The sequence below is a fragment of the Microtus oregoni genome, unplaced genomic scaffold, assembly GCF_018167655.1.
Source record: "Microtus oregoni isolate MIOR12 unplaced genomic scaffold, Mior012 000031F_ref0000149, whole genome shotgun sequence".
Lineage (NCBI taxonomy): Eukaryota > Metazoa > Chordata > Mammalia > Rodentia > Cricetidae > Microtus > Microtus oregoni.
Window position 1 is genome coordinate 21,085,537 of NW_024543090.1, and position 23,494 is coordinate 21,109,030.

Genomic DNA, 23,494 nt, shown 5'->3' on the forward strand with positions numbered 1-23,494 from the left:
CCCCTGTCCTTCCAGGGGCCTGCAGAATTCTCCAGGACCACACCCATTCCCAAAGGCACTGTCACTCTCACAGACTTGCAGGACACATCTTTCCTTCTCCAGATGGAGACTGTTTTTACCTCCCACCTCTCTCCTTGAGATAATCCACCCGAGACCAACTCTGAACATTACAAAACAGTCCGGATCAGCTAGAGTAGAAAAGAATTTATTTCAGTGGGTAGCACAGCAATGACACACCCTGGAGGTGAGGAGAGGGGACTCAGCCTGTTCTGTGCCCTCAGTGGGGTAAACAGCTAAGTCACCCTCCGCTCCTAGCACAGCCCTCAAAGCCCCAGATCCTGAGTTCCAGTATCGGGTGGAATAAGCATTCCTTCCGTTTCTAAAAAAGGCTCAAACAATGTGCTCGCAGGAAGGCAAGCCGTGTGTTCCTTTGTCCCCCACTTTCCCTCATGAAATGGTGTTCTTCTGTAAGAGCAGACTTCCAGTGTCAAGCCCCAGGAGAATATATCCATCTCAAGCTGGTGCCAAGTGTCCTATGTCTTTAATCCTCCATTCTGAAGCACCTCTGTGGGCAATGTCTGAAGGTACTGCTGTCTCAGATGAGGCAACTGGGAATACAGCTCAAAGCCCTCTGGGAGGCTGGAGTTGGGAAGCTTATAGTGGAGGAGATGCTGCCGCAGACCCTGTAGAGAGGGCAAAACCATGAAGTGGGTGGTGAGTCTGTTGAGGTTTGGTTCCTTAAGCCCCTGTATCTTTCATCTTCCCAATACCCACAGTCCTACCTCATCTGCCAGCAGCCACGTTTTCTGCAGCATATTCCTCCGGGAAGCCTTCACCTCATCCTAGGAGCACAAGAGGGAGATGTGATATCTAGCCGAGGACTGATACCCACCACTGGCCTGGTTAACTCTCATCCCCTTCCCAACTGGACCACCAGCTCCCCTCCCACTCTGAATATGACGATGGGACTTACTGAGCTCTTTGGGTCTTGGGAGAAGATGAAACTATTGACATGAGCCACAGCTACAGTGTAGAGGACAGGGCACCAGTGTGGACGGAGCACGCCAGTAACCAGGGCCCGGAAATAGAGCCGAAGGAGAGGCAGGCTGTCCTCAGCGGGCTCTGTGAAGCACTCCAAGGGCACAGGGAGCTGTGAGGGAGGGAATGAGCTCTGAGGGCAAGGGTGGAGACGTGCGCAGCGGACAGTGGTGGGTGACTCCCGGCCACAGGAGCCAGAGCAGCAGGTCCTCAGGGCAAAGACTAGTGCTGGGCAGGGCTCAGAGCCCGAGCACCCTCTTGGGATAGTACAGCCCTGGGATACATTTCCAGCACACACAGTATTGATTTCTTAAGCCTATTTAATGATGACAAATGCTTATGATATAGGGCTAAATGAAAAAGTTCTCTATGCAGTAGTTCCTATTTTATAAAAATATACAAGTATTCAAAAGAGACTAGAAAAAATATAAACAGTTGTTACTGAGCTGGGAGTGGAAGCACAAGCTTATCATTCCTGAATACATCCAGAGGACTGGGGCCAGCCTGGGATACAAAGGAAGGCACTGTCTCAAAAACTTTTTTTTGAGACAGTCTCTGTTCTCTGTGTGGCTGTTTGTCTTGGAAGTCACTCTGTAGATCAGGCTGGCCTCAAACTCAGAGATCTGCCTGCCTCTTCCTCCTGAGTACTGGGATTAAAGGTGTGTGCCACCATATCTGGCTCTAAAACTATTTCATTATTTATTTATTTATTTGGTTTTTGGAGACAGGGTTATCTGTGTAGCAGCTCTGCTATCCTGGAACTCACAGAGATCCTCCTGCCTCTGCCTCCCACATGCTGGGTTAAGACATGCACCACCATGCCCAGCATGGGCTTCACCACCCGTTAGGACTTTGCCTCTTAGCTTTATTTCCAGCAAATGCTTCACAGAAATTTCCCAAAAGAGTCAAACTCTCCCCAAACTTCCCCACCAGGCCAAAACTCTCTCCCCAATAAAACTTCTTCCTTACAGAAAGTCCACTCTGATTGTTGTAAAAATTCTCTGAACTCTGACTCACCTTAAGTTTGGGTGATTGAGATCTATGGTTTCGTTTCTGGTCTTAGCATACCTTTCACCTAGGCTCCGAGAGTTTACAAGTAGAAGGGAACCTTGCTAATACCAATGCCTACTCTCTGCCAGATACCATGGTAAAAACCCTCCTATTCTCTACCATCCTGACACCTTCAAAGCTCCCAAGAGGTAAAACGAGGAACCCCGACACGCCAGAGCCCCGCAGGCTCAGGACGGCGGCCCTTGTAAGGCCGAGGACACATACCTGAGTCAGTGGCAGGCCCAGGGCTCGCAAGACCCCCACGTGCTCCCCAAAGAGGGCGAGGCGCAAGGTGACACTGAACCGACGCTGCAGCGGAAGGAGGACCAAGGCCCCAAACAAGTGGTCCCCAAAAGAGACAGCCTCAAAGTGGTCTAAGAAGCTGGCATAGAGGTCAGGAAACGACGTCAGGCCAGGGAGTGGGCAGTCCAGGTTGAGGTTTGGCAGGACTTGGGGCCGACAGAGCCATGCTAAAAGAGCTACCACCAGACGCTGTACAGGAGTCTCTCGGAATAGCTCGCTGTCCACCAGGAACACACACATGAGCCGTGCCAGGCGGGCACCAGGAGGCACAGCCCAGAGGGTCTCAGGGCGCCAGCTCTCCAGAACCAGCACCCACTGTAGGACTCGCATGGCGATGCCTACGGTGTCAGCAGCAGGGAGCCCAGAGGGAGCATCTGAAGCCCGATGGTAGAGATGGATCAATGGCTGGAAGGGCCAGTCAGTGGGCAGCAGGGGCTCCTTAGGTACAGGCAGTAGCAGGCTTGAAACTCGTGGTAACTCCCCGCGGTATAAGGCTTGGGAGGTCAGCAGGCTGGCTCTGGCTGGTGAACAATGGGCCAGGTAGCAGCTGCGGATGCTGGGGAGATCCTGGCAAGCTTGAACTAGGAGAGCCCCTCGTTTACACTGAGGGTCCCCACTGTTCCTTAAAGATAGTCCATCAGAGAAGTCAGCTGCCTCTGGACCCCCTGACGCATTCTCCCTGTAACAGGACACAAAAGCCAAACCTGAGGGCTGGGACCACAGCATCCAGACGGCTATGCCGCCAGCTCCTGAGGGCTTCCGAGTTCAGTCCTGTGCCTTTCTGCCCCAACTGCCTCTCACACCAGTGTTGCATAGCACTTAGGAGATGGGGCAGGGACAAATTTACTTAAACTTCTGTGCTTGATCCCTAGCTGTGTGGAGATTACAATGTGTCCCACCCAGCTCCTACTTGTTTATTTATGGGACAGCCTCATTCTGGTGTGTTTGGCCCAGTTCCCATTCATTCATTCATTCATTCGCTTTTGAGACAGTCTCTTTCTCATGTAGCCCAGGCTGACCTAGAATTTGACAGGTAGCTAAGGCTGGCCTTGAACTCCTGATTTCCTTGCTACTACCTCCCAAGTGCTGGGACGAGAGGTGCGCATCACCATGCCAGGCCTTCACTCAGATCAGAGCCTCACACATGCCACAGGCAACTGCTAACTACATCCCTGGCTTATGTACAATTTTTTAGCCACTGTCATACTGTAAAGTTTTATCATTCTTGGGTAGGTTAAAGATGAGTAGCCTCATCTTGACTTCACTAAGGGAATAACTAAGTATAATACGTGAAGGAAAGAGACTAAAACCTAGGTTTCCTGGCTCCAAGATGCTGTTTTGTTAATAAAATTCAGCAGCATCCACAAGTGCCAAACACCAAATGCCTGAAACCCCTGGACTCACGGCAGGAACTCCAGCCGGAACACACAGCTCAGCAACAGCTCTTGGGCAAGGTATTCACTTCCAGGCAGCAGCCGGCTCAGCAGGGCCAAGGCCATGGTATGGTGGAGGGCAGTACTGGTGGCTGGCTGTGGCTGCAGTGTTGCCTAAGGAAGAAAGACGGTGTTAGTCAGTGCAGGGAGGGCAGCAGGGAGAGAACAAAGCAGAGCTGAGTGAGGAAAGGGACAGGGAGATGAAGGACAGCAGCCAGGGAGCGTGGACTGGAGTAGGAGCTGCATGCTTCAGCAGAAACAGCACAGGCAATGGAGATGTAGGGAGGACAGCGGGATGGGGGCTGACCTGCAGACAGGAACCCACCGCTTTTTGGGCTAGCGAGAGCACCAGGTACTGCAGGTGGTACTCATGGCGCAGGGCCCAGGCAGAGAAGGGTGTGAGCTGTGGGGCAGGGACAGGAGCCACACACTGGAGAAAGTAGTTCTGGAGTCCTGGGGCAGTCAGCACAGCAGCCAGCTGAGGAAACACCTTTGTTCAGACCTGGAAACTGACTCTCATGTGTTCCAGGGCTCCCCAGATGGCTGTCCCCTCCTAGCCACTCAGAAAAACAAGGCCACCCTTCTTCTGGCCATCTCTCCCTTTTCCCACCCCAGCTACCTCTGCCCCATGCCTAACCTCTAAACAGGCACCCAAGGCTTACCTGTCCACAAAGCCCCTTGTGGATCCGGACCAGAATGTTGAGGAGAGAGAGGAGGGCAGTGAGGAATGGGAAGGGTGAGGTTGAGCCAGCTATACTGAGAGGGGGACAGCCTCCTGCACAGCCCAGGGACACAAGGCTGGGGAGGGCTTCAGGAGCAGGAGCACAGGACAGTGGATTGCAGAGTGGGGAGCAGTGCCTGCGAGGAGAACGGAGACGCTGAGCTGACTCTGGTCTGGAGAACAAAAGCAGGACCTGGCTGTGCAGATCAGTGCTCATGTTCCTCAGAGTCCCAAGGGTTCTCCCTGCCAGGGCCCCTAAGGGCCACTTCCTAGGATGGATGGAGAAGACAGACCCAGGACCCCTCAGGAGAGGAAGTGCCTCCTCCCCACATTCCCCCAGCCACCCACCAGAGCATACCTCAAGGAATCCCACAGACGGCCCAGAGAAGGCTCGCTCAGCAATGGCAGCAAGAGCTCATCCAATAGGCGCTCCATGTCCTGAAGCCAATCCTCTGGGCACAAATCTGACTGGAGGACCAAGAGGGGCACTAAGCTGATAGGCCAAAACACCTGTTTTCCTCATCCTATAGACCCAGACTCCCCCCCACCCCCGCTATGCTAAGAACCTCAAAGGAAAAAAAAATCTGTTTGGAAGCCTCCACAGCCTGACCTTTCTGAAGGACAGACAGCCCTGAGCTTCCTCCAGTGCACAACATCTAGGGGTACATTAGAAGAAAAGACAAGCTGAGCTGCTGCTCAGGAGTCTCAGGTCCCATCAACAAAGTTCCTGGGAAACAGCAGCAGGAAGACACAGGTAGAAGAGAAAAGGAGAGGTGGGCTCAGTAGAGAAGCAGCTACACGTGTGAGGCTCCGGGTTCCACTCTTCCACTCCCAGTACCACATCTATACATACCGACCCCAAGCCACAGAGACGGGGAGAGGTGCCAATAGAGAAGGAGTGGGGAAGTGGGGTCAGAACAGGAGGAAGAGGGTAGGATGCAGAGAAAGACAGGCAGGCTACACTCACCTGCTGGCTCCAGGCCTGGTAGTAGGCACCCAGGAAGAGCAGGCAGGCACTGGGCACTGGGCCCAGGGCATTCCATACATCAGGTCTGGGCAGGAACTTTAGGGTCTGCTTTAGACATGGCTCGATCAGTGGCTGAAGTCCAGATACCTGCGTCCAGGTGACGGAAGAAGGGATGGCCGACACGCAGGCCTCAGCAGAGTCACTGCCGGAGTATCAAAAGGGGCAAAGGTGTGGGTCTGGCCGCCTTGCTCCCTGTGGAGGAGCATTCCCACCTGTCCTGGGTTGCTGCTGGGCATGCCTGCCAACAGGCTAGCACCTGGCCTACCTGCTGGGTTCAGGATGTGTGCTGCTAGCTGCCAGGGTCAGCTGGGTAAGAAGCGTGAGCAGAGAGGCCATTCGCTGCATGGAGAGTGGCTTTGGGGGATGGGTGCTGAGCTCCGTAGGCAGGGTCTGCAAGGTCCGCATGAGCACTGGGTACAGCTCCCTGGGGAAGAACAACTGGCCTTCATTGTATGAAGAGACCAAGATGAGGGCTCAAAGCACAGGCCTGCCAGGAGCTTCCATCTGGTGAAAGAGCATCGGGAAGGAGAAAGCCCCAGGGTGGAGACACTGTGCATTGCTAGGTCCTGAAACTTGGGACGGTTGCAACCCTTCCAGGTTGCCCCCCCCAGCACAGATCTGACACCTGACTTCACCAATGTACTAATGCTTTTGTCAAAGACTGCAGCTAACCTTCTCTTCCCTAGCAGGTCCTGACTCCCAAGCATCATCCACGAGACATCCCTCCCTTCCCTAGCAGGTCCTGACTCCCAAGTGTCATCTAGCAGACATCCGCTCACCACTCTTGGCCTCCCCTCCTCTGGACCCTGAACAAAGCTGAAGGAAGTAACAGTAAGACTCAAAACACACAACGGAGGGCTCTACAAGAGACCTACTCCTGCCTTCCTCACCTGTAAAGGTGGCCACCCTGGCCATAGGAAGCGACTACAGCCCACAGACGGAAGGCCTCAGTGCTCAGCATCTCTGCCTCCTCGGCGGGCAAGGCCAGCTCTTGTGGAGCTTCGGCTATGAACCGGCTCAGACGGCTCCTGAAGTCACAGCTGCTGAACTGGAGATGAGCACAAGGTGTGGTATCAGCATTTTCTAACTGGTATCTGGTTCTCTCTTGGAAAAAGGCTCAGGCTGGTCCCACTCTAAGTCTCTGTCAGCCACAGGGCCTATGGCTCTGGGCAGGGGTGAAAGAATCTCGGCCTTTCTTCATCTTTTGTAAGCACTGATTTGGGGCTGCAAGTGCTCGCATGTCACAGCATGCACATGGAAGTCATCTCCCTCCTCCTTCCCTGTGGGCTCTGGAGACCGGCCTCAGATCATCAGGCTTGCCAGCAAGTGCCTTTACCTGCTGAACCGCCTACTGGCCAGCACTCCTTTCTCCTTTTTGGACAGTGTTTGCTAAGTACCTTTTCTAGGCTACAGGTGACAAGTGCCTATCTGCAGCTAGCAACTCTGGATCAGTTTTGCATCAGAGAACCTTCCCCACGTTATGAGACCAGACTAGGTCCAACAGACCCAGGTGCCCAGGCTCCTGCCTGCTGGTCTCTGTTGAGTTTCTGAGCAACTGGACCAGAGAGGAAGAGGAAGGTGAGGTGAGGTAGCTGTTCAGAATTAATGGATCATGTTTAATCTAGCCCGAATCAGTCCTGTCTTATGCCCTCCAACTTTTGCCTTGAGTCCTGCTTACCAGTCGGGCAGCAATATTCTTCCCAGCTGAGGCCAGGACTCTAAGCAGTTTCATGGCAGCAGCACAGGGCACTTTGTATAGACTGGAAGTAGGCCCCACCCCCATGGGGGACCAACTGGTAGGCAGGAATTCTTGAACTATGGTCTCTATTAGCCGAGGACACTCTAGGACCTGTAGGAGACAGGAGGAAAAGGGAAGCAGACAGGATCAAGATGAAGCCCCTCCAGTTGGGTACATACCATAGCTATGCCTATAATCTCAGTACTCGGGACGCTGAGGAAGGACTTCCACAAGTTCCAGGCTGCCTGAGCTATATCATGAGCCCTTGGCCAGCCTGTGCTATAATGAGACCCTATCTCAAATTAACAGCAACAACAAAAATAACAATAACAAAACCCACAAAATAAAGAAGGAAGAGCCCAGGGGTTGTTTATCCATTCATCGCCCTGCTCCCCTTCTCACCCTCGTGGCTGACTCCAGGGAATGCCGGGCCAAGCGGATAAGGACAGCCAGGATGTCAAGGACCACAGAGGGCCCTGGGCAGGTCACCTCCAGCACATAGCGCAGCCGAGGCAGCAGGTTGGTAGCCAGGAGCCCCTAGGACTCAAAAGAAAGAAACCCATTGCCACATGAGGTGAAGACCCAGGTCTAGACCTCTCCTGCCCAATAAACCTGCCCACTAGGTCAAGACCTGGAAGGTAGATTGCCATCTACCTTGATGACATCATGTCTGGCCAGGTCAGGGGGAGGGCGGCTTTCTTCTTCAGGGGTCTTCTTCTTCGCCTTTTTGGTTGTGGGTTCTTCATCCTCACCTTCATCATCTTTGTCCTCCTGGCTGGGCATCAGAGGGAACACCGAAGCTCCATGATACCAAGAGAAGGTGCTGTCAAGGAGCTCCTGCCGGAGGATGGGGCAGAGTTGGGAAGAGACGGAAAGGCATGAAAATGGTTCTGAGGTAGAGCAAAATTCCTTCTCCCGACACACCAACAGCAGAGGCAAGGCTCCCAGGACTGTGGCTTTGAGAAGAGGCTGCCAGCTGCTCTCTGTTCTCCATTCTGCCTGCAAAGCCTTGGCAAAGGGCATACCCAGAGTGAGGAGCAGAACCCCATTCCTACCCCTGACATACCTCATCTCCAGGAGCTACTAGTAGGGAGCGAAGAGCCCGGACGGCTGCTGCGATGACACCGTCTACCCTGTCATCCAGAGAGAAGCGAAGCAGGAAGAGGAAACCAGCATCCAAGAGGAGGCGCAAGATACTGCCCACTAGGCAGTCTCCAAACTCACCAGCCTGGGCCTTGGGATCAGGGGGAAAAAACTGTTGAAGATGCAGAACTTGTGTGGGCCCTGCTGGCCCATCACCCTGCATTTGCCCCATTCCTAGTCTGACCTACAGTGCAAAGAAAAAGAGTCTAAGCGGGGCGGTGGTGGCGCACGCCTTTAATCCCAGCACTCGGGAGGCAGAGGCAGGCGGATCTCTGTAAGTTCGAGACCAGCCTGGTCTACAAGAGCTAGTTCCAGGACAGGCTCCAAAACCACAGAGAAACCCTGTCTCGAAAAAAGCAAAAAAAAAAAAAAAAAAAAAAAAAAAGAAAAAGAGTCTAAGAGTCTAAGGCCAAGGGGTGAGGGGTGCAGTGGAGCTAGGGAGGACCAGGCCCACAGTCCACTTACCCTGCCGATGATCTGGGACAACACGTGCAGTGCTAGGGCTCTCTGCTGGGACACCTGGCTGCGGGTCAGATGGAACAGCTCCTGGAGAGAGTACCCTGCTCTCTGGTGCAGGGACAAAAAGTCAAAAGGAATCAAGAACAGGGCAGAGTCCCCCAAACACCCAAGAAGATGTCGAGGAAAAGGCAGCATAAGTCAGTGACATCCAGTTCTGGCTCTCCTGGGAGCCTCAAGTTGATAAAGAATACAGGACATACACAGCAACGGTGGCATAAAGCATCCAGGGATGCAGTAGCTGCTGGTTTTTCTTTTTAAAGATTTTATGTATATGGATATTCTGTCTACATGTACATTTATCTGTCCACCGGAAGAGGTCAGCTTATCCCAAGAGACTACACTACAGTTACAGATGGCTGTGAGCCACCACATGGGTGTTGGGAATTGAACTCAGGATCTCTGAAGGAGCAGCCAGCGCTCTTAACCACTGAGTCATCTCTCTAGCCCAGTAGCTGATGTTTAATTTCTAAGCAGAAGACAGGTGTGGAAAAGGAATCTGGTCTCGGTGAGGGGGTAGAGCTTCAATGGCCTAGCATGGACTAAGGGTGCATCCGTTGCTGGGAGTGAGCCCTGTGAGGCTGTGAAAATAGGGCGACCACGTGGCCATCAGCAGAGTGGTACAGCAGTAGAGGGCAGAGCTAGGGGGTCCATAATAGGCTGTGCTGCCAAGCTAGGAGCTGGGACCGTATTCTATGAGCAAAGGAGACTTGGGAAAGGTAAGGAAAATCAGGATGGCAGCCCCATGAGGGATGGAACTGTCTAAGGGAAAGCACGCAAGGCCTGGCTCTGAGTTCCAGAACAGAACGAGATGCCAGTAGGAGGAACAGCATTTTGACTCTGAACTGAGTGACAGCAAGGCCATGAGCTGGAACATGGCACACAGATTAAAGGCAACTGACCAGATATCCTTTTCTGCACAGATGTTAACACACCTGCCAAGAGCTTCCCAGTCCTCTCTGGGTCCCATGCCCACGCCTTACCTCTGCCTCTTCTCCATGGTGGTGCAGGCCCAGGTGTGTGGGCAGGTCCACATCAGGTGCCAGGAGCTCTCCTTGAAGGCTGAATCGGGCCTGCATTCTCTAAGAGAAAGAAAAGAGCTGGGCTCACACAGCAGCGACTTCTCCATCACACTCAAGCCTTTTTGGACTGGGCCTGGGCACTACCTCTGACTGGAAATGAGGGTCATTTCCTCAGGGCCAGGCAGGAGATGGGAGAAGCTGAGAGCACAGAAGAGCAGCGTCCCCATCCACCTGGTCCCTCTCACCTCCTGTGTCTGCTGCCGTCGGAGCGGGGGCAGGTCCTGTGTCCAGTGGAGCTTCTCCAGCTCAACTGTGTCCATATGGAGCCATTCTTTGTTGGGGGTCATGGGTAGTTTCAGTGCTAGGGAGGCAGAAGCATAGCGTTCCTCAAGGGACTCAATTCACCTCTCCGTAAAATTCCCCACTGGCAGAGGGCAGCTGCCACAGGCCCTCTGCATTGTCTAGCAACTCCAACCCTCAGCTATGGCTCAATGGTATGGTTTGGGGGCTGGAGCCCCTGGGAACTGGATGAATGTTTCAACTCTAGCAGACATGGCTGGCCTGGCTCTAGCCCCTTTTTGACTCCAAAGACTTGTTCAAGAGAGAAAGAGGAGAAAAGAAAGAAGAGAAGGAACAGAAAAGGAAGACCATATATCAAGGAAAGTACCACAGTCCTCTCTGCTACCAGACCACTGAAGGAGCAAGGGAACAGGGACAAAGAAGAGGGGGCAACTATGCTGTCCCAATGGTGCAGGATTTCGAAACACCTCTACCACATCCTCCAGCTTCCCCACCTCCACCCCGCCCCCACTCAACCTGCCTGGCTGGCCCAGCAGCCCTCCAGGAGCAGGAGGTTCCGGGTCATAATGAAATTTCCTCTCTTGTAATCCCTAATGGAATAATCTTGTTTCTGGGAAATAAGTGCTCCCACTGGTCTCTGCTTCTGGTCTGGCGTGTCTCTAGTCCTGCATCAGATTCTTCTCCCCTTACCCTGGCCCTGCCATCCCCCTGCAGCACAGAAGAGGGAGGAAGCAGGAGCTGTGCACCTGCAGCAAGAGCAGGAAGATGCCTGTCTCGGGAGGGAGGGAGCGTCAGTGGCACCTCGCTGCCTCTTCAGGTGGGAGGGAGTAGTGGTAAGAGGAAGAGAAGCAGAAGTGTGTGCACCAGCAAATGAGGGCTATCTGAGCCAATTACAGCACTAATGAAGATTAACCTTCCATCTCCACCTCTCCTCCCCATCAGCCAGGCCATGGAGGAAGGACAGTTTTTTCTACTTTTTTTCCCGTGTGTGTGTGTGTGTGTGTGTGTGTGTAAGTAACAAAACACTCCTCGGGAGCGGTTTTTCTCACCCACCATGTAGGTTCCAGGGATCTAACTTGGGCTGTCTGGCTTGGAGGCAAGTGCCTTTATCCTCTGAGCCATTTCACCAGCCCACTCCCCTCTTCTGTAGCCCTGGTGTCCTGGAACTTGTTATGTAGAAATCAGGCTGGCCTCAAACTCACAGAGGTCCCCCTGCCTCTGCCTCCTAAGTGCTAGGATTAAAGGTAGGCACCATCACCGCCTGGCTTTCCTCACTACTCTTATCCACCAAAAGATGGTGTCTCTCCTCCCCACCTGGGGCTCTGGGCTCCAGCTTGTCCTCCTCCGTGGGCTTACTGCTAGACGCTGACATGATGGGCTCTTCTTTAGCGACTGGAACTGTGGGTCTTCCTGGGTTCTGCTCCTTGGGGTCCTTGGTTCCTGCTTGCTCCAAGGCATGGCTATAAGATCTCAAGAAGGCAACCAAGCTGGGGTCTGGGAGTAAAGGTGGAGAGAATAAGAAGCAGGGTGGGCACTCCCTAGCCTTCCCAACACCTGACATGGGCTGAGAGCTTCCACCTCTGGGTGCCAAGGACAAGACAAACTGCTTCCCAGGCTTGGCCCAGGACCCTTGCACTCTCCTGTGGCTGTTTAACGACACTGCCAGTCCACACCTGTAGCCCCTGGGGCCTGACTACCCTCATGGCCCTGCTCTCCACAGTCCTCTGAACCACTCTGGCCACTAGGCCAGAAATCTGAAGCAGCTGTGGCTTAGTGAATGTTGACTAGAGCCTAAAGGAAAACACTTAGATGAACAAGTTCTTTCAGTCAGTTTGTACATAGATTCACTAAAAACTGAATACACGCTCCATAAATGCTTACTATACCATGAAGAACAAGACGGACTCCGAGAAAGGCGTGGCAGACCACACTCGCCTGTATATAACAGGAAACGCTGTAGGTACGCCAGAGGATAAATACGGCTGTAATGAGGCATAGCATGAACTACAACAGCTCGTGCAGAGATGCAGATGGGGCCGGGGTGGCTAGACCGGTCAGAAGCATTAACTCTTAGACTGAATCCGCAGGACCAGATGTGTAGAGTGCTTTGTCTGGCAGGTGCAAGGCTCTGGGTTCCCTGTAACACCCCCTGCTGCCCCACAATTAATTCCTTCTGAAGTTCTCACCATCAATGTGGCTTGTGGAGAAGTTCTTAAATTTCTGGACCTCTTTTTTTTCCCCCTTTATGGATTTTTTTAAATTGTTACTGGGGACATGGGAGGTTATATGTGCCATGGTGCAATGGGGAGGTCAGAGGACAATTCAGTGGGATCAGTTCTCTCCTCCACCTCACATGGGTTCCAGGAATCAAACCCTGGTCATCAGGCTTGCTCAGCAAGCACCTTTACCCACTGAGCTATCACACAAGCTCCAAGTTTTCTATTTTTGAGGATTTTTGAGGAACGGCCTCACAGAGACAGTAGGCCTCAAACTGGTCTTGTAGCTGAGCATAAACTCCGGCCCTCAAGAGTGCTGGGATTAAAGGCCTGTGCCACCCTGAGCAGCAGAGACTGGGTTGTTTTTGGTTTTGAGACAGAGTTTCTCTGCATAGACTGGAAGTTGCTCTGTAGACCAGGCTGGCCTCAAACTCACAATTACCTCTGCCTCATGAATGCTGAGATTAAAGGCGTGCACCACTGCTGTCGGCCTATTTTTTTATTTTTGTTTTTTTATTAGTAAAATTAAGTTAATACCTATCTCTCCCAGGAGTAGAGGAATAGTTTAAGAATAAAACAGAAAAAAAATGCATGAAAGTATTCAGCTATAGCACATCAATCTCCAATGCCACTAAATAAATAAATACTCAAAACACATCTGTCCTATACTAGCACATGCTATAGTGGCTCACTGCTTCCCTCAGCTCCTTTAGGGGCTACAGGTACAGTTCATGATAAGATATTTGCCTAGAATATGTAAGGACCAGGGTTCAATCCCAGCTACGAAAATAAACAAACACACACGCGACAGACAAAGTGCCCGGCACTCAGAGTAGGCCTTCCCCAACAAGTAACAGCTGCTGCTAGCTTGGTCCCACAGGGAGACCTAGCATCATTACCAAGCTGAGCCAGTAACTGCTGCTGCTCCTTCAGGATCTCCTCGGGAGCCATGGCTTGCAGTCTTGCAACATTCTCTTCGTGGATGGTCTGGACTTCCTGCTCAGCTGCCTGGCTCCTCAGCCCCTTCCCTGTGACCAGGTTCGATCTGTGGAAGTCATGGCTGCCCCCTGGAAACTGGCTGCCTTTGTCCCTGGAGGACGGTGTCTCAGAGGGCACAGCACCTGAAAGAAGTGTTATAAAGTAATCAGCGTTATTACTCTGTCCTCCTAGCTCTACCTATACCCTCTGTCTCTTCAATAAGTCAACCAGTCCCAGAGACCAGTGATGAACCTGGGACTTTGCTGGACACCAAATGGAAACCACACAGCATTCCAGACATTCTGGGGAGGCGAGGTGGCAGCTTCTCAGTCACTCTTCCCTTAAGACTTATATGGGAAGACTTCCCTCTGAATCATCAGATCCTGAATAGCCATCCACCACCAGGAGTTTACCTCCTGCCCTTCCACATCACTAATGAAAACCTGGTCGGTACTCTTTACAGTCTCTACCAGACACTGCTAACCTCACCTCAGCACTTCCTCTTCAGCACTGAGCCATCTTTTCAGTCCCAGTGCCTCTTGTTTAATTCTGTAGATAATGTAGCTCTCAAGGACTAGAGGCCGAATTAATAACTAACCCTCCCTTAGTAGTTTCTATCTGAAGTCAATTCAAAGTATGCTTGAAGGAGCTGTAGACCAGGATAGCCTCAATTTCAGAGATCCACCTGCCTCTGCCTTCTGAGTGCTGGGACTAAAGGTGTTGGCCATCAGACACTACATAGCTGTTACTTATTCTTTCTTTATTTAAAAAATAATTCTTGTCAAGTACTGGTGGTACACGCTTTTAATCCCAGCACTTGAGAGCCAGAAGCAGGCAGATCTTTGTGAATTAGAGGCCAGCCTGGTCTACAAGTTCCAGGATAGCCGGGCCTAAACAAAACAAAACAAAACAACAACAAAAAAAACAAAACACCAGGCGGTGGTGGTGCATGCCTTTAATCCCAGCATTTGGGAGGCAGAGGCAGGCGGATCTCTGTGAGTTTGAGGCCAGCCTGGTCTGGAACTGGAGTTGTGGATGGTTGTGAGTCACCATATAGGTGCTCGGAACTGAACCTGGACCTCTGCAAGGAAACAAAGATAAAAGGACAGAAAGACTAAATAAACTACATTTGAGAGCTGAAGTAGCTCTGTTGCTAGCATGCACATCCTTGCTAGGATACATGAGGCCCTGGGTTTGATCCCTATAACCATATAAACTGGGCTTGGTGGCACAGGGAAGCAGGAGGATCAAATTTTAGTATCATAGACGGTGAGTTCAGGCCAGACTGGAATACATTACATCTGTATCTGCCCCACTCCACCACAACCTAAAAAAGAAAGCACATTTATAAGAAACAAAAAGGACTAATCTCCAGCATGTTAGCCCAGCACTCACCCTCTGGTGGGTCTAGCTTGGGGACAACTTCCCCAGCTGCTGAGACCCGGTTTTCAGTCGCCCTCCTTGCTGCAATCTCTTGGGCAAAGATGCTCCTCTTACCCGATGCTCCTGATTTCCCCTGCAGGGCAAAGAGAACAACTCAAGCTGCTGAAACTTATTACCTGCTCTTCCTTAGCTCCTTAACCAAGGCTCTGCAATGAAGAGGAAAGAAACTTTCTCAGAGCAAGCAGAACTTCTGGGATGTGAAGGTACACATCTGAAACCCAGCACTCTGGAGGTGCAGGCAGAAAGAAGAAGAGTTCAAGACATTCTCTGCTACACAGCAAGTCTGAAGCCAGACTGAGAAATGAGACCTTACCTCAGAAGAATAGAGGAACAGCAAGATGGCTAAATTGGTAAGGGGACCTGAAGCCTGACAACATGAGTTTGATCCAGGGGACCCACATGTTGGAAGGAGAACTGACTCCTACAGGTTTTCTTCTGATCTCCATACCCAGGCATGAACACACTTGTGAGCACACACATAAACATACAACACACGCGCACACACACCTACATCCATGTAAAAGTACTTGCTCTGTAAGCATGAAGACCTGAGTTTGTATCTCCATAACCCATGCAAAACTGGGCACAATTAGCACATATCTGTAATCCCAACATTTCTAAAGCAAGATGGGAGATAGAGACAGAAGAATCCCTAGAAATTCAGAGGCCATTTAAGGCTGGGTGTGGTGGTCACACCTTTAATCACAACACTAGGGACAGAGGCAGTCGGATCCCTGTGAGTTCTGTGAGTTCAAGGTCAGTCTGGTCTATACGCTGGACTCCAGGTCAGCCAAGACTACATAGAGAGAAAGAACAAAAAAAACAAAGGCCATCTAGCCTGACGTGCAAAGCAGCGAACAACCAAGATTAGCTCTTTTAAAGAAGGTCAAAGGCAGGGAATGACACCTGAGGTGGTCTTCTGACCTCCAGAATTCACACATACCAACGCATACACACACATCATACACTCATATACATACACACACCAAAGGAAAAAAAAGAAAATAGGACTTGGACAGTGGATACAGCTCAGGGCTTATTGCCTGCCTAGCAGGCAGCCTTCAAACACTTGGGAAGGCTGAGGAAAAAAAATCTGTGAGTCTGAGGCCAGCCTCTTAGGAGACTGTCTCAAACAAAACTGTGTGGGTCTCAGTGATTAGGAGCACTTGCTGCTCTTACAGAGGACTTGATTTCAACTCCCAGCACCCAGAAATGGCTCATCACCATCCATTAACTTCAGTTCCGTAGGTTTCAAAACCCTCTTCTGATCTCCATGGGCACCAGATAAAAGTGAAATTTTGAAGAAGAGGACTGAAGAGATGGCTCAGCAGTTGAGAGCACTCGCTATTCTTCCATTCCCAGCACCCTAGCAGGCAGCTCAGGAGTGCCTAGAACTCACATCTGCGGGCATCAGCACTTGTGTGCACACATCCACCCATACATATAAATAGTTATATACGTATAACTACATAAAATACATATAAATAAAAAAAAGGTTTTTTTAATGGTTTTCCGATACAGGGCTTCTCTGTGTAGCCTTGGCTGTCCTGGAACTCACTATGTAGACCAGGCTGGCCTCAAACTGCCTCCCTCTGCCTCTGGCTTAGTTTTAAAATAAAAAAAAAAAAAAAAAGGACTTTCCTTGTCGGTTGGTGGTGGTTAACACCTTTAATCCTGGCACTCAGCAGGTAGAGGCAAGCAGATCTCTGTGAGTTTGAAGCCAGCCTGGTCTACAGAGTGAGTTCCAGGACAGCTAGGGCTATACAGAAAAACCCTGTCTCAAAGAAAAGAACTTTCCTAAAGTACCTAGAGAAGATTTACCCTGAAACTCCCTGAGCACCACCTGTGCTAGACAGCATTATGCCAACGGATCCCGCTAGAGTTATCTGGAAGGAGGGAACCTCAACTGAGAGAACAGCTCCATAACATCTGCCTATAAGGCATTTCCTAATTAGCGAAAAATGGGGGAGGGTCTAGCCCATTGTGGATGGTGTCACCCCTGGGCTGGTGGACTTGGGATCTATAAGAAAGCAGGTTGGGCACTGGTGAGACAGCTCAGAGGATAAGAGTACTGGTTGCTCTTCCAGAGGTCCTGAGTTCAATTCCCAGGAACCTCAAGGTGGCTCATAACCATCTGTAATGAGATCTGGTGCCCTCTTCTGGCCCACAGGGATACATGCAGAAAGAATATTGTATATATAATAAATAAATCTTAAAAAAAAAAAAAAAAAGAAAAGAAAGCAGGTTGCGGAAGCCATAAGGAGTAAGCCAATAAGCAGCACTCCTCCATGGTTTCTGCATCAGCTCCTGCCTCCAGGTTCCTGCCCTGTTTAATTCCTATGCTGACTTCATCAGTGATGAACTATGACATGGAAATGTAATTGAAATAAACCCTTTTATCCCCCAGTTGCTTTTGATCATGGTGTTTTGCTACAGCAATAGAAACCCTAACGAGACCCCACCTAAGGTAACCCTGCTTACCTGTCTCTCCTTCGAGCGATGGAACACAGCGGGGAAAGGGACACCACTGGACACAGGCAGAGTCACAGTGACTGAACTTGTATCCCGTTCCTGTGGCAACGGAACACAAACAATGAAGATGCACAGGTTTCTCCAGGCTGAACCCTAGTCCACCGGCCTCAGGACCCTCATTCCAAGGGTTCCTGAACCTATGTTGGATCTGTCCTAGGTGGTCTAACATAGCCCTAACCTGACTGCAGAGTGGGAAAGTCTACCTTTCTGCAGCACCCTCTGCTTTTATCCTTTCTGCTCCAAATGGGATCTCCCCCCCCCCCCCCCGGCTGGGCTAACACGTACAATAATTTTAGACAGAACCGCGGTGATGTGGTGATCGTGCCTACTCAGCCTCTCCTCAGGGTCTTCATCATGAGACAGGGCGTGGCCAGGACTGGGTCTAGCTCTCTTTGCAGGAGCGGGCACCAGAGCTGGGGGCACATCTGGGAGATCTGAAAGAAAGAACCCAGATGTTGAGTATAGCCACACTTTCCTAAGAAGATATCAGAGCTGGGGGCAGCAGCATAGAACAAGACAGATGCTCTGGGCCCTGGATCAAGCTGTGTTATCAGAGAGGACATTAACCTCTCTGAACCTCAACCTCTTCACCTATATAGCGGAGCTGCAGAGGTGCAGAACCACCCGTGGTGGCGCACACCTGGTATCCTAGAATTAGGCTGAAGACTGCCACAAGTTCACAGTCAGTTTGTGCTAAATAATGAGTTCCAACAAGCCTGAGTCACAGAGCGAGACCCTTTCTCACAAACAAAACAGAATGCTAAAAAATAAAAATAAAACAAACTTTCAGCAACAGAGGTTACAGCTAGAGCAGTATTCAGCCACCTCAGGAGAAAAAGGGGCTCTCTTAGGCTGACCCCTCTCTCCTCAAGAGAAAAGCGGGCTCCCTTAGGCTGACACCTCTCTTCTCAGGAAGAAAGTGGGCTCCCTTAGGCTGACCCCTCTCTCCTAAAGAGAAAAGCGGGCTCCCTTAGGCTGACACCTCTCTTCTCAGGAAGAAAGTGGGCTCTCTTAGGCTGACCCCTCTCTCCTCAGGAGAAAAGCAGGCTCCCTTAGGCTGACCCCTCCCTCCTCACGCCCATCCTGCAGGCACTCACTGTCCAGCATCACCACATCCCGACGGTCCTGCGGTGGGAGCTGGTCCAGGTGAGCATCACCATGTCTCCTACTTCCTTTCACCAGCTGTACCGCCGGAGCCGCACCAGCCTCGAGGAACTGACTCTGGAAGTGCAGTAGGTCCACTTCAGACTCTCCAGGCTTTGGTCTGGACAGCATCTTGACACTAAAGCTGTGACCTTTGTATGACTCCTTCCAGTCCTTCTTGCTGTGGAAATGTTCTCATTAACCCCTAGGAGCAATCGAACAACAGCCTTTACAACCGAGTACTGATTATGTTTTTCTTATTTATTTATTTATTTATTTATTTATTTATTTTGGTTTTTCGAGGCAGGGTTTCTCTGTGGTTTTGGAGCCTGTCCTGGAACTAGCTCTTGAAGACCAGGCTGGTCTCGAACTCACAGAGATCTGCCTGCCTCTGCCTCCCGAGTGCTGGGATTAAAGGCGTGCGCCACCACCACCTGGCTGCATTTCTTTATCCATCAGCACTCTCTAGCCATCAATCTAGTAAAATTATTTAGAGGCAAGTATGGTGGTGTACATCTGTAACCCAGCACTAGGGAGTGAAGGCAAGAGGGTACAGAGTTCGAGGTTATCCTTGGCTATACAGCAAATTCAAAAGTCAGCCTGAGATACATGAAATTCTATATCAAAAACAAATAAGAATTAAAAATAACTTTAATTCTAGCACTTGGGAAGCAGAGGCAGGTGGATCTCTGTGAGTTTGAGGCCAGCCTGTTCTACCTAGTGAGTTCCAGGACAGCCAAGGCTACATAGTGAGACCCTGTCTAAAACAAAACAAAACAACAACCAAAAAGGATATATAGCCAATTTAGGTTGTTTACAATCTGTGCATGGCAAATTCTCAAAATGTTCTCAAACTAGATGTTGGCAGCAACCTTAAATATGCATTAAAAAGCCACTGAATTATAAACTTTAAAAAGATAAATTCACCAGGTATGGTGTGACATGCCTTTAGGGAGGCAAAGGCTGGTGGATCTCTGTGAATTTGAGGCTAGTTTGGTCTACATAGAGAGATCTTGTCCAAAAATAAATAAATAAATAAACAAATATATCAACAAGGATTCAATGACTCAAATCAATAAAGAAAGACACTTGCTGCCAAGCCTGGCAGCCTAAATTCAATCCCCACACATGGTCAAGATAGAGAACCAACTCCTGCAAGCTGTCCTCTGACCTCCACAAGCACACTGGCACGTGTGCCTACCTTCACAAAATACAGTGAATAATAACGTAATAAAAAATGTCAAAATATGGCACATGGGAGAGCCCAGTACACCAGCCATCTTCTAAAGGCTAAGAACAATAAGAAGCAAGGAGACACTAGCCAGGTAGGTCAGAATCACAACAGTGCCGCACATCCAGTCCTATGCAGGATCATATGTAATAACTATTAACTATAGTTACTAGGCCAGTATAGAAAATATCCCTAACACAAGAACTGAAGGGAACAGAAATGTCAAAATAATCATGAGCGTATAACTTAAGGAAGAGTACTAAAAGTCGGCTGTGATTGGCTATACTTATAACCCTAGCACTCAGGAGGTTAAGGCAGGATTGAGAGTCTCAAGATAGTTTGTGTGATAATATAACAAAGCCTTGTTCCAAAAAAGTCAAAAATAACATTACCCCTAAAAAGGCTTTTTTGAGCGTTTTCTTTAGAGTCAGGTGTAGGCAATGGCACAATGCTTGCCTAGCATGCATAACGCCTTGGTTTCTCTGCCCAGTAAACACACACACACACATATGCACACTCACAGGGCTGATGTGGGTAGTTTAGCAGTAGCACTAGAGATCAGTAAGTCAGAAATCAAATATCAGCTCCGTTACTTATTAAGAGTAAAATTCGGCAAATTGTTTAAGCTATTATTAATTCAGTTTTAACTGTAGAATGCACAGGGCTGGGACACCAGTAATCCTAGCATTTGGGAAGTGGAGGCAGGACGATCAGAAATTACAGGTCTGCCTGGGATAAATGAAACCTTTCAAAACAACAACATTAAAAAATTATTGCACAAAACGTGCCTACCACAGTACCTGTTATATAAATAAACCTCAGTGAATGAAAACAGCTAGCTCCGTGCTACATAAAGAAGCAAATATACTCCCCCCACAAACTCCGGGGGAGATTTGTCTAAAATCAATTTGTGTCACAAGCTACACCCTGAACCACAAGGATAGTTCCTACAAATTAACTCAAAAACGAAGGAAAACTAACAATGGACGCACTGGGTTTTCGAACTGCCCCTTACACCGCAGCCTTCGCTTTGCGGACACAACCTGTCCGGTGACTGAGCCGAAGGCTCGAGTTAAGCATCTTTTGGATCACACCCGTCAGCCACGGAGAAGAGCTGTGCCCCCGGTCTATGTGACACAGGGGTCTCAGCCACTGCTGTGCAAAGACTCCCAAACAAGTAATGACAAAGTAATCGGACACCTTGCTCCTGCGTTCTCCGCTTGAACCACTTGCAGCGAGTCTCTGCAGCCAGCCACCTAGTCGAACGAGGAAAGCCTGGGCGCCGCCATCTTGCCCGAGCGGAGCCGCACTTCCGCCGCCGCTAGAGTTCAGCTTCCGCCCAGCAGCCAGGCCTGCGGCGTCTGACTTGATCGCGAGCGTTCTGAGCCTCCCTGTCCCGCGTTGAACATGAGCCCCAAGCAGGGAAGCCTGCGACACCTAACTCTATACAGGCGCTCGGAACACGCGCGTTTGGTGTACTGCAGTCCCTGGCCTTCCCACACACCCGCAGCTCCGTTGGCGGAGGCAAAGGCTGGCACAGTCGTCCCTGTGTTCTCACCACCGCACTCAACTGCATCCTCTATTCCTGCGCGGGTGCTCGCAGTCAGCACACAAAGGTGGCACAGTCGCTGACCTCCCTGTGTGCTTAGGACGAGCGAGAAGGGAACCGGGAGAAGGAACCAAAGAAAGCAACGCTCCCAGAGAGCACCCAGTAAGCACTGAGGTGTTGAAGAGAAGACAGAAATACTAGAAAGGGCCTTGGTGTCATCAAGGTTACACGCTTCCTAAGCATCTTGCCTTTGTTCATGCCAGTCTCCCTTCCTGGAAATTCAACCCCTTTTTCTTTGCCACCCCCTCCCCAAAAGCCTTTCCCCTTTAAGGTCTAGCCACGGTCAACAGTAAAACCTTGACCAGTCAGGTCTGCTCACTGTACTGAGCTCGGATGATCTGAAACCTGAGCACTTTCATAGCAGGCTGCAACAATTACTGGTTACCTTTTCACAAGATTCCAGCCTGGTGATACAGAAGGCGCGTGCAATCCCAGAATTTGGCGGAGTGATTTTGGAGGATCGACAGATTTAAGGTTGGCCTGGGCTACAAAGTGCGACCCTATGTGGTTTTTGGTTTGGTTTTGTTTTCATTTTATCTTTTTGGTTTTTCAAGACAGGGTTTCTCTGTGTAACCTTGGCGGTCCTGGAACTCACTCTGTAGAACATCCGCTTGCCTCTGCCTTCAGAATCCTGGGATTAAAGGTGTGAGTCACCACTGCCTGGTTTTGAGATTCTGTTTTTTATTTTTAGATTTATTTATTTTCTTTTAAATATACAAATTTTGCCTGCATATATATTTGTGTTCCATGTGCATGCATGGTGCCTTGAGAAGCCAGAAGAGGGAGTCAGATTGCCTGGAACTGTCGTTACAGATTGTTGTGAGCAACCAGGTGGGTACTTGGAATCAAACCCAGTCCTCTGGAAGAGCTAACAGCTGCTTTTGAATATGTATTCATTTTTATCGTATAAGTGTATACATGTTTTACTTGATTGTGTGTATGTTTAAAACTTGTGTGCCTGGAGCCCAAGAATTAAAAGGAGAGTGTCAGAGGGTGTTGGGACTGGAACTGGAGTTACAAACAGCAGCGCTTGAAGCCAAACCTGAGTCCTTTTCAAGTGCAACAGGTGCTCTAAACTGATGAGCCACCTCTCTAGCCCAAGGCTGTTTTGACAAAGTAAAAGTCCTGTGTATTAAAATGGACTGGATAGTCCATTGTTTTTCGTTTTGTTTTTGTGTTTTCAAGACAGGGTTTCTTTGTAGCTTTCGGAACCTGTCCTGGAACTAACTCTTGTAGTCCAGGCTGGCCTCAAACTCACAGAGATCTGCCTGCCTCTGCCTCCCAAGTGCTGGGATTAAAGGCATGCACCACCACTGCCTGGTAGTCCATTGTTCTTTGCCTGGATAATGCTCGCCCTTGAAGGATCGCTGTGCACATGGTTATCCTTAGTAAATCACTGTTTGAGGCCATTCTAGTGAAAGACCCCCGAGTGGAGAGACTCTCACTCAAGTCTCAGGATAACACAATCCCCCAGGAACTCACAAGAGACCGTCCTTGCTGTAATCACACGAGGTTTATTTGACAAGGACAGAAACCAGTGCACTGGGGCCGAAACTCATTTCCCATACAGGGGTAGTAGAGTTTGACCCCCGAGTAGCTGGGAGAAGGAGTATTTAAGGGAAGAAACCATAACCCAGTAGTCCAAAGGGGGTAGAGAGGGCATCATTGGAAAATTCCAAAAATACTAGTGATAATCACAAGGGGGTAACTCCCTATTTCTCAAGATTATTCTCAAGATTATAATCTAACTTTATGGTCAGCTAGTTCCTGGAACAGTCACTGAACCTGCTAACCTAGATTTTTGGTTCTCTCCCTGCTAGATTTTTTTGGCTCTACTCTTTTCGCTAGAGGGGTCTGAATTTATCCGGGTCTTTCACTGGGACAGTCAGTGTTAATTCAGTGGCTTGAAACTTCAGCAGGCGGGGGCTGGAGAGATAGCTCAGCGATTAAGAGCACTAGCTGTTCTTCCAGAGGACCTGAGATTAATGCCTAGCAACCACCAGGTGGCTGACTACCATCTATAGTGGGATCTGATGTCATCTTCTACCATA

The 23,494-nt window shown here is 50.1% G+C and overlaps 1 protein-coding gene across 1 annotated transcript; it reads right to left on the reverse strand.

Annotated features, from left to right (window-relative positions):
- Window positions 1–189: 189 nt before the first annotated feature.
- Rpap1 (RNA polymerase II associated protein 1) lies at window positions 190–21,304 on the reverse strand. The gene is made up of 25 exons (XM_041679267.1): window positions 21,035–21,304; window positions 18,558–18,808; window positions 17,746–17,894; window positions 17,410–17,499; window positions 14,881–15,001; window positions 13,407–13,628; window positions 11,606–11,785; window positions 10,237–10,352; window positions 9,953–10,051; window positions 8,919–9,020; window positions 8,377–8,544; window positions 7,965–8,147; window positions 7,713–7,847; window positions 7,251–7,421; window positions 6,463–6,620; window positions 5,838–5,996; window positions 5,513–5,714; window positions 4,904–5,013; window positions 4,487–4,682; window positions 4,150–4,302; window positions 3,796–3,938; window positions 2,314–3,070; window positions 974–1,150; window positions 783–842; window positions 190–683 (listed from the first exon to the last, which is right to left on the reverse strand). The coding sequence occupies exons 2-25, from the start codon at window positions 18,733–18,735 to the stop codon at window positions 534–536; spliced, it is 4,179 nt and encodes a 1,392-aa protein (XP_041535201.1). The 5' UTR covers window positions 18,736–18,808; window positions 21,035–21,304; the 3' UTR covers window positions 190–533.
- Window positions 21,305–23,494: the final 2,190 nt, after the last annotated feature.

Coding starts and splice junctions, on each gene's coding strand:
- Rpap1 (XM_041679267.1), bottom strand. CDS start 18,735: ATGCTGTCCAGACCAAAGCCTGGAGAGTCTGAAGTGGACCTACTGCAC. Junction 13,629..14,880: donor CAAGCTAGACCCACCAGAGG/GTGAGTGCTGGG, acceptor CACTTCTTTCAG/GTGCTGTGCCCTCTGAGACA. Junction 5,997..6,462: donor CAGGGTGGCCACCTTTACAG/GTGAGGAAGGCA, acceptor GTTCTTCCCCAG/GGAGCTGTACCCAGTGCTCA.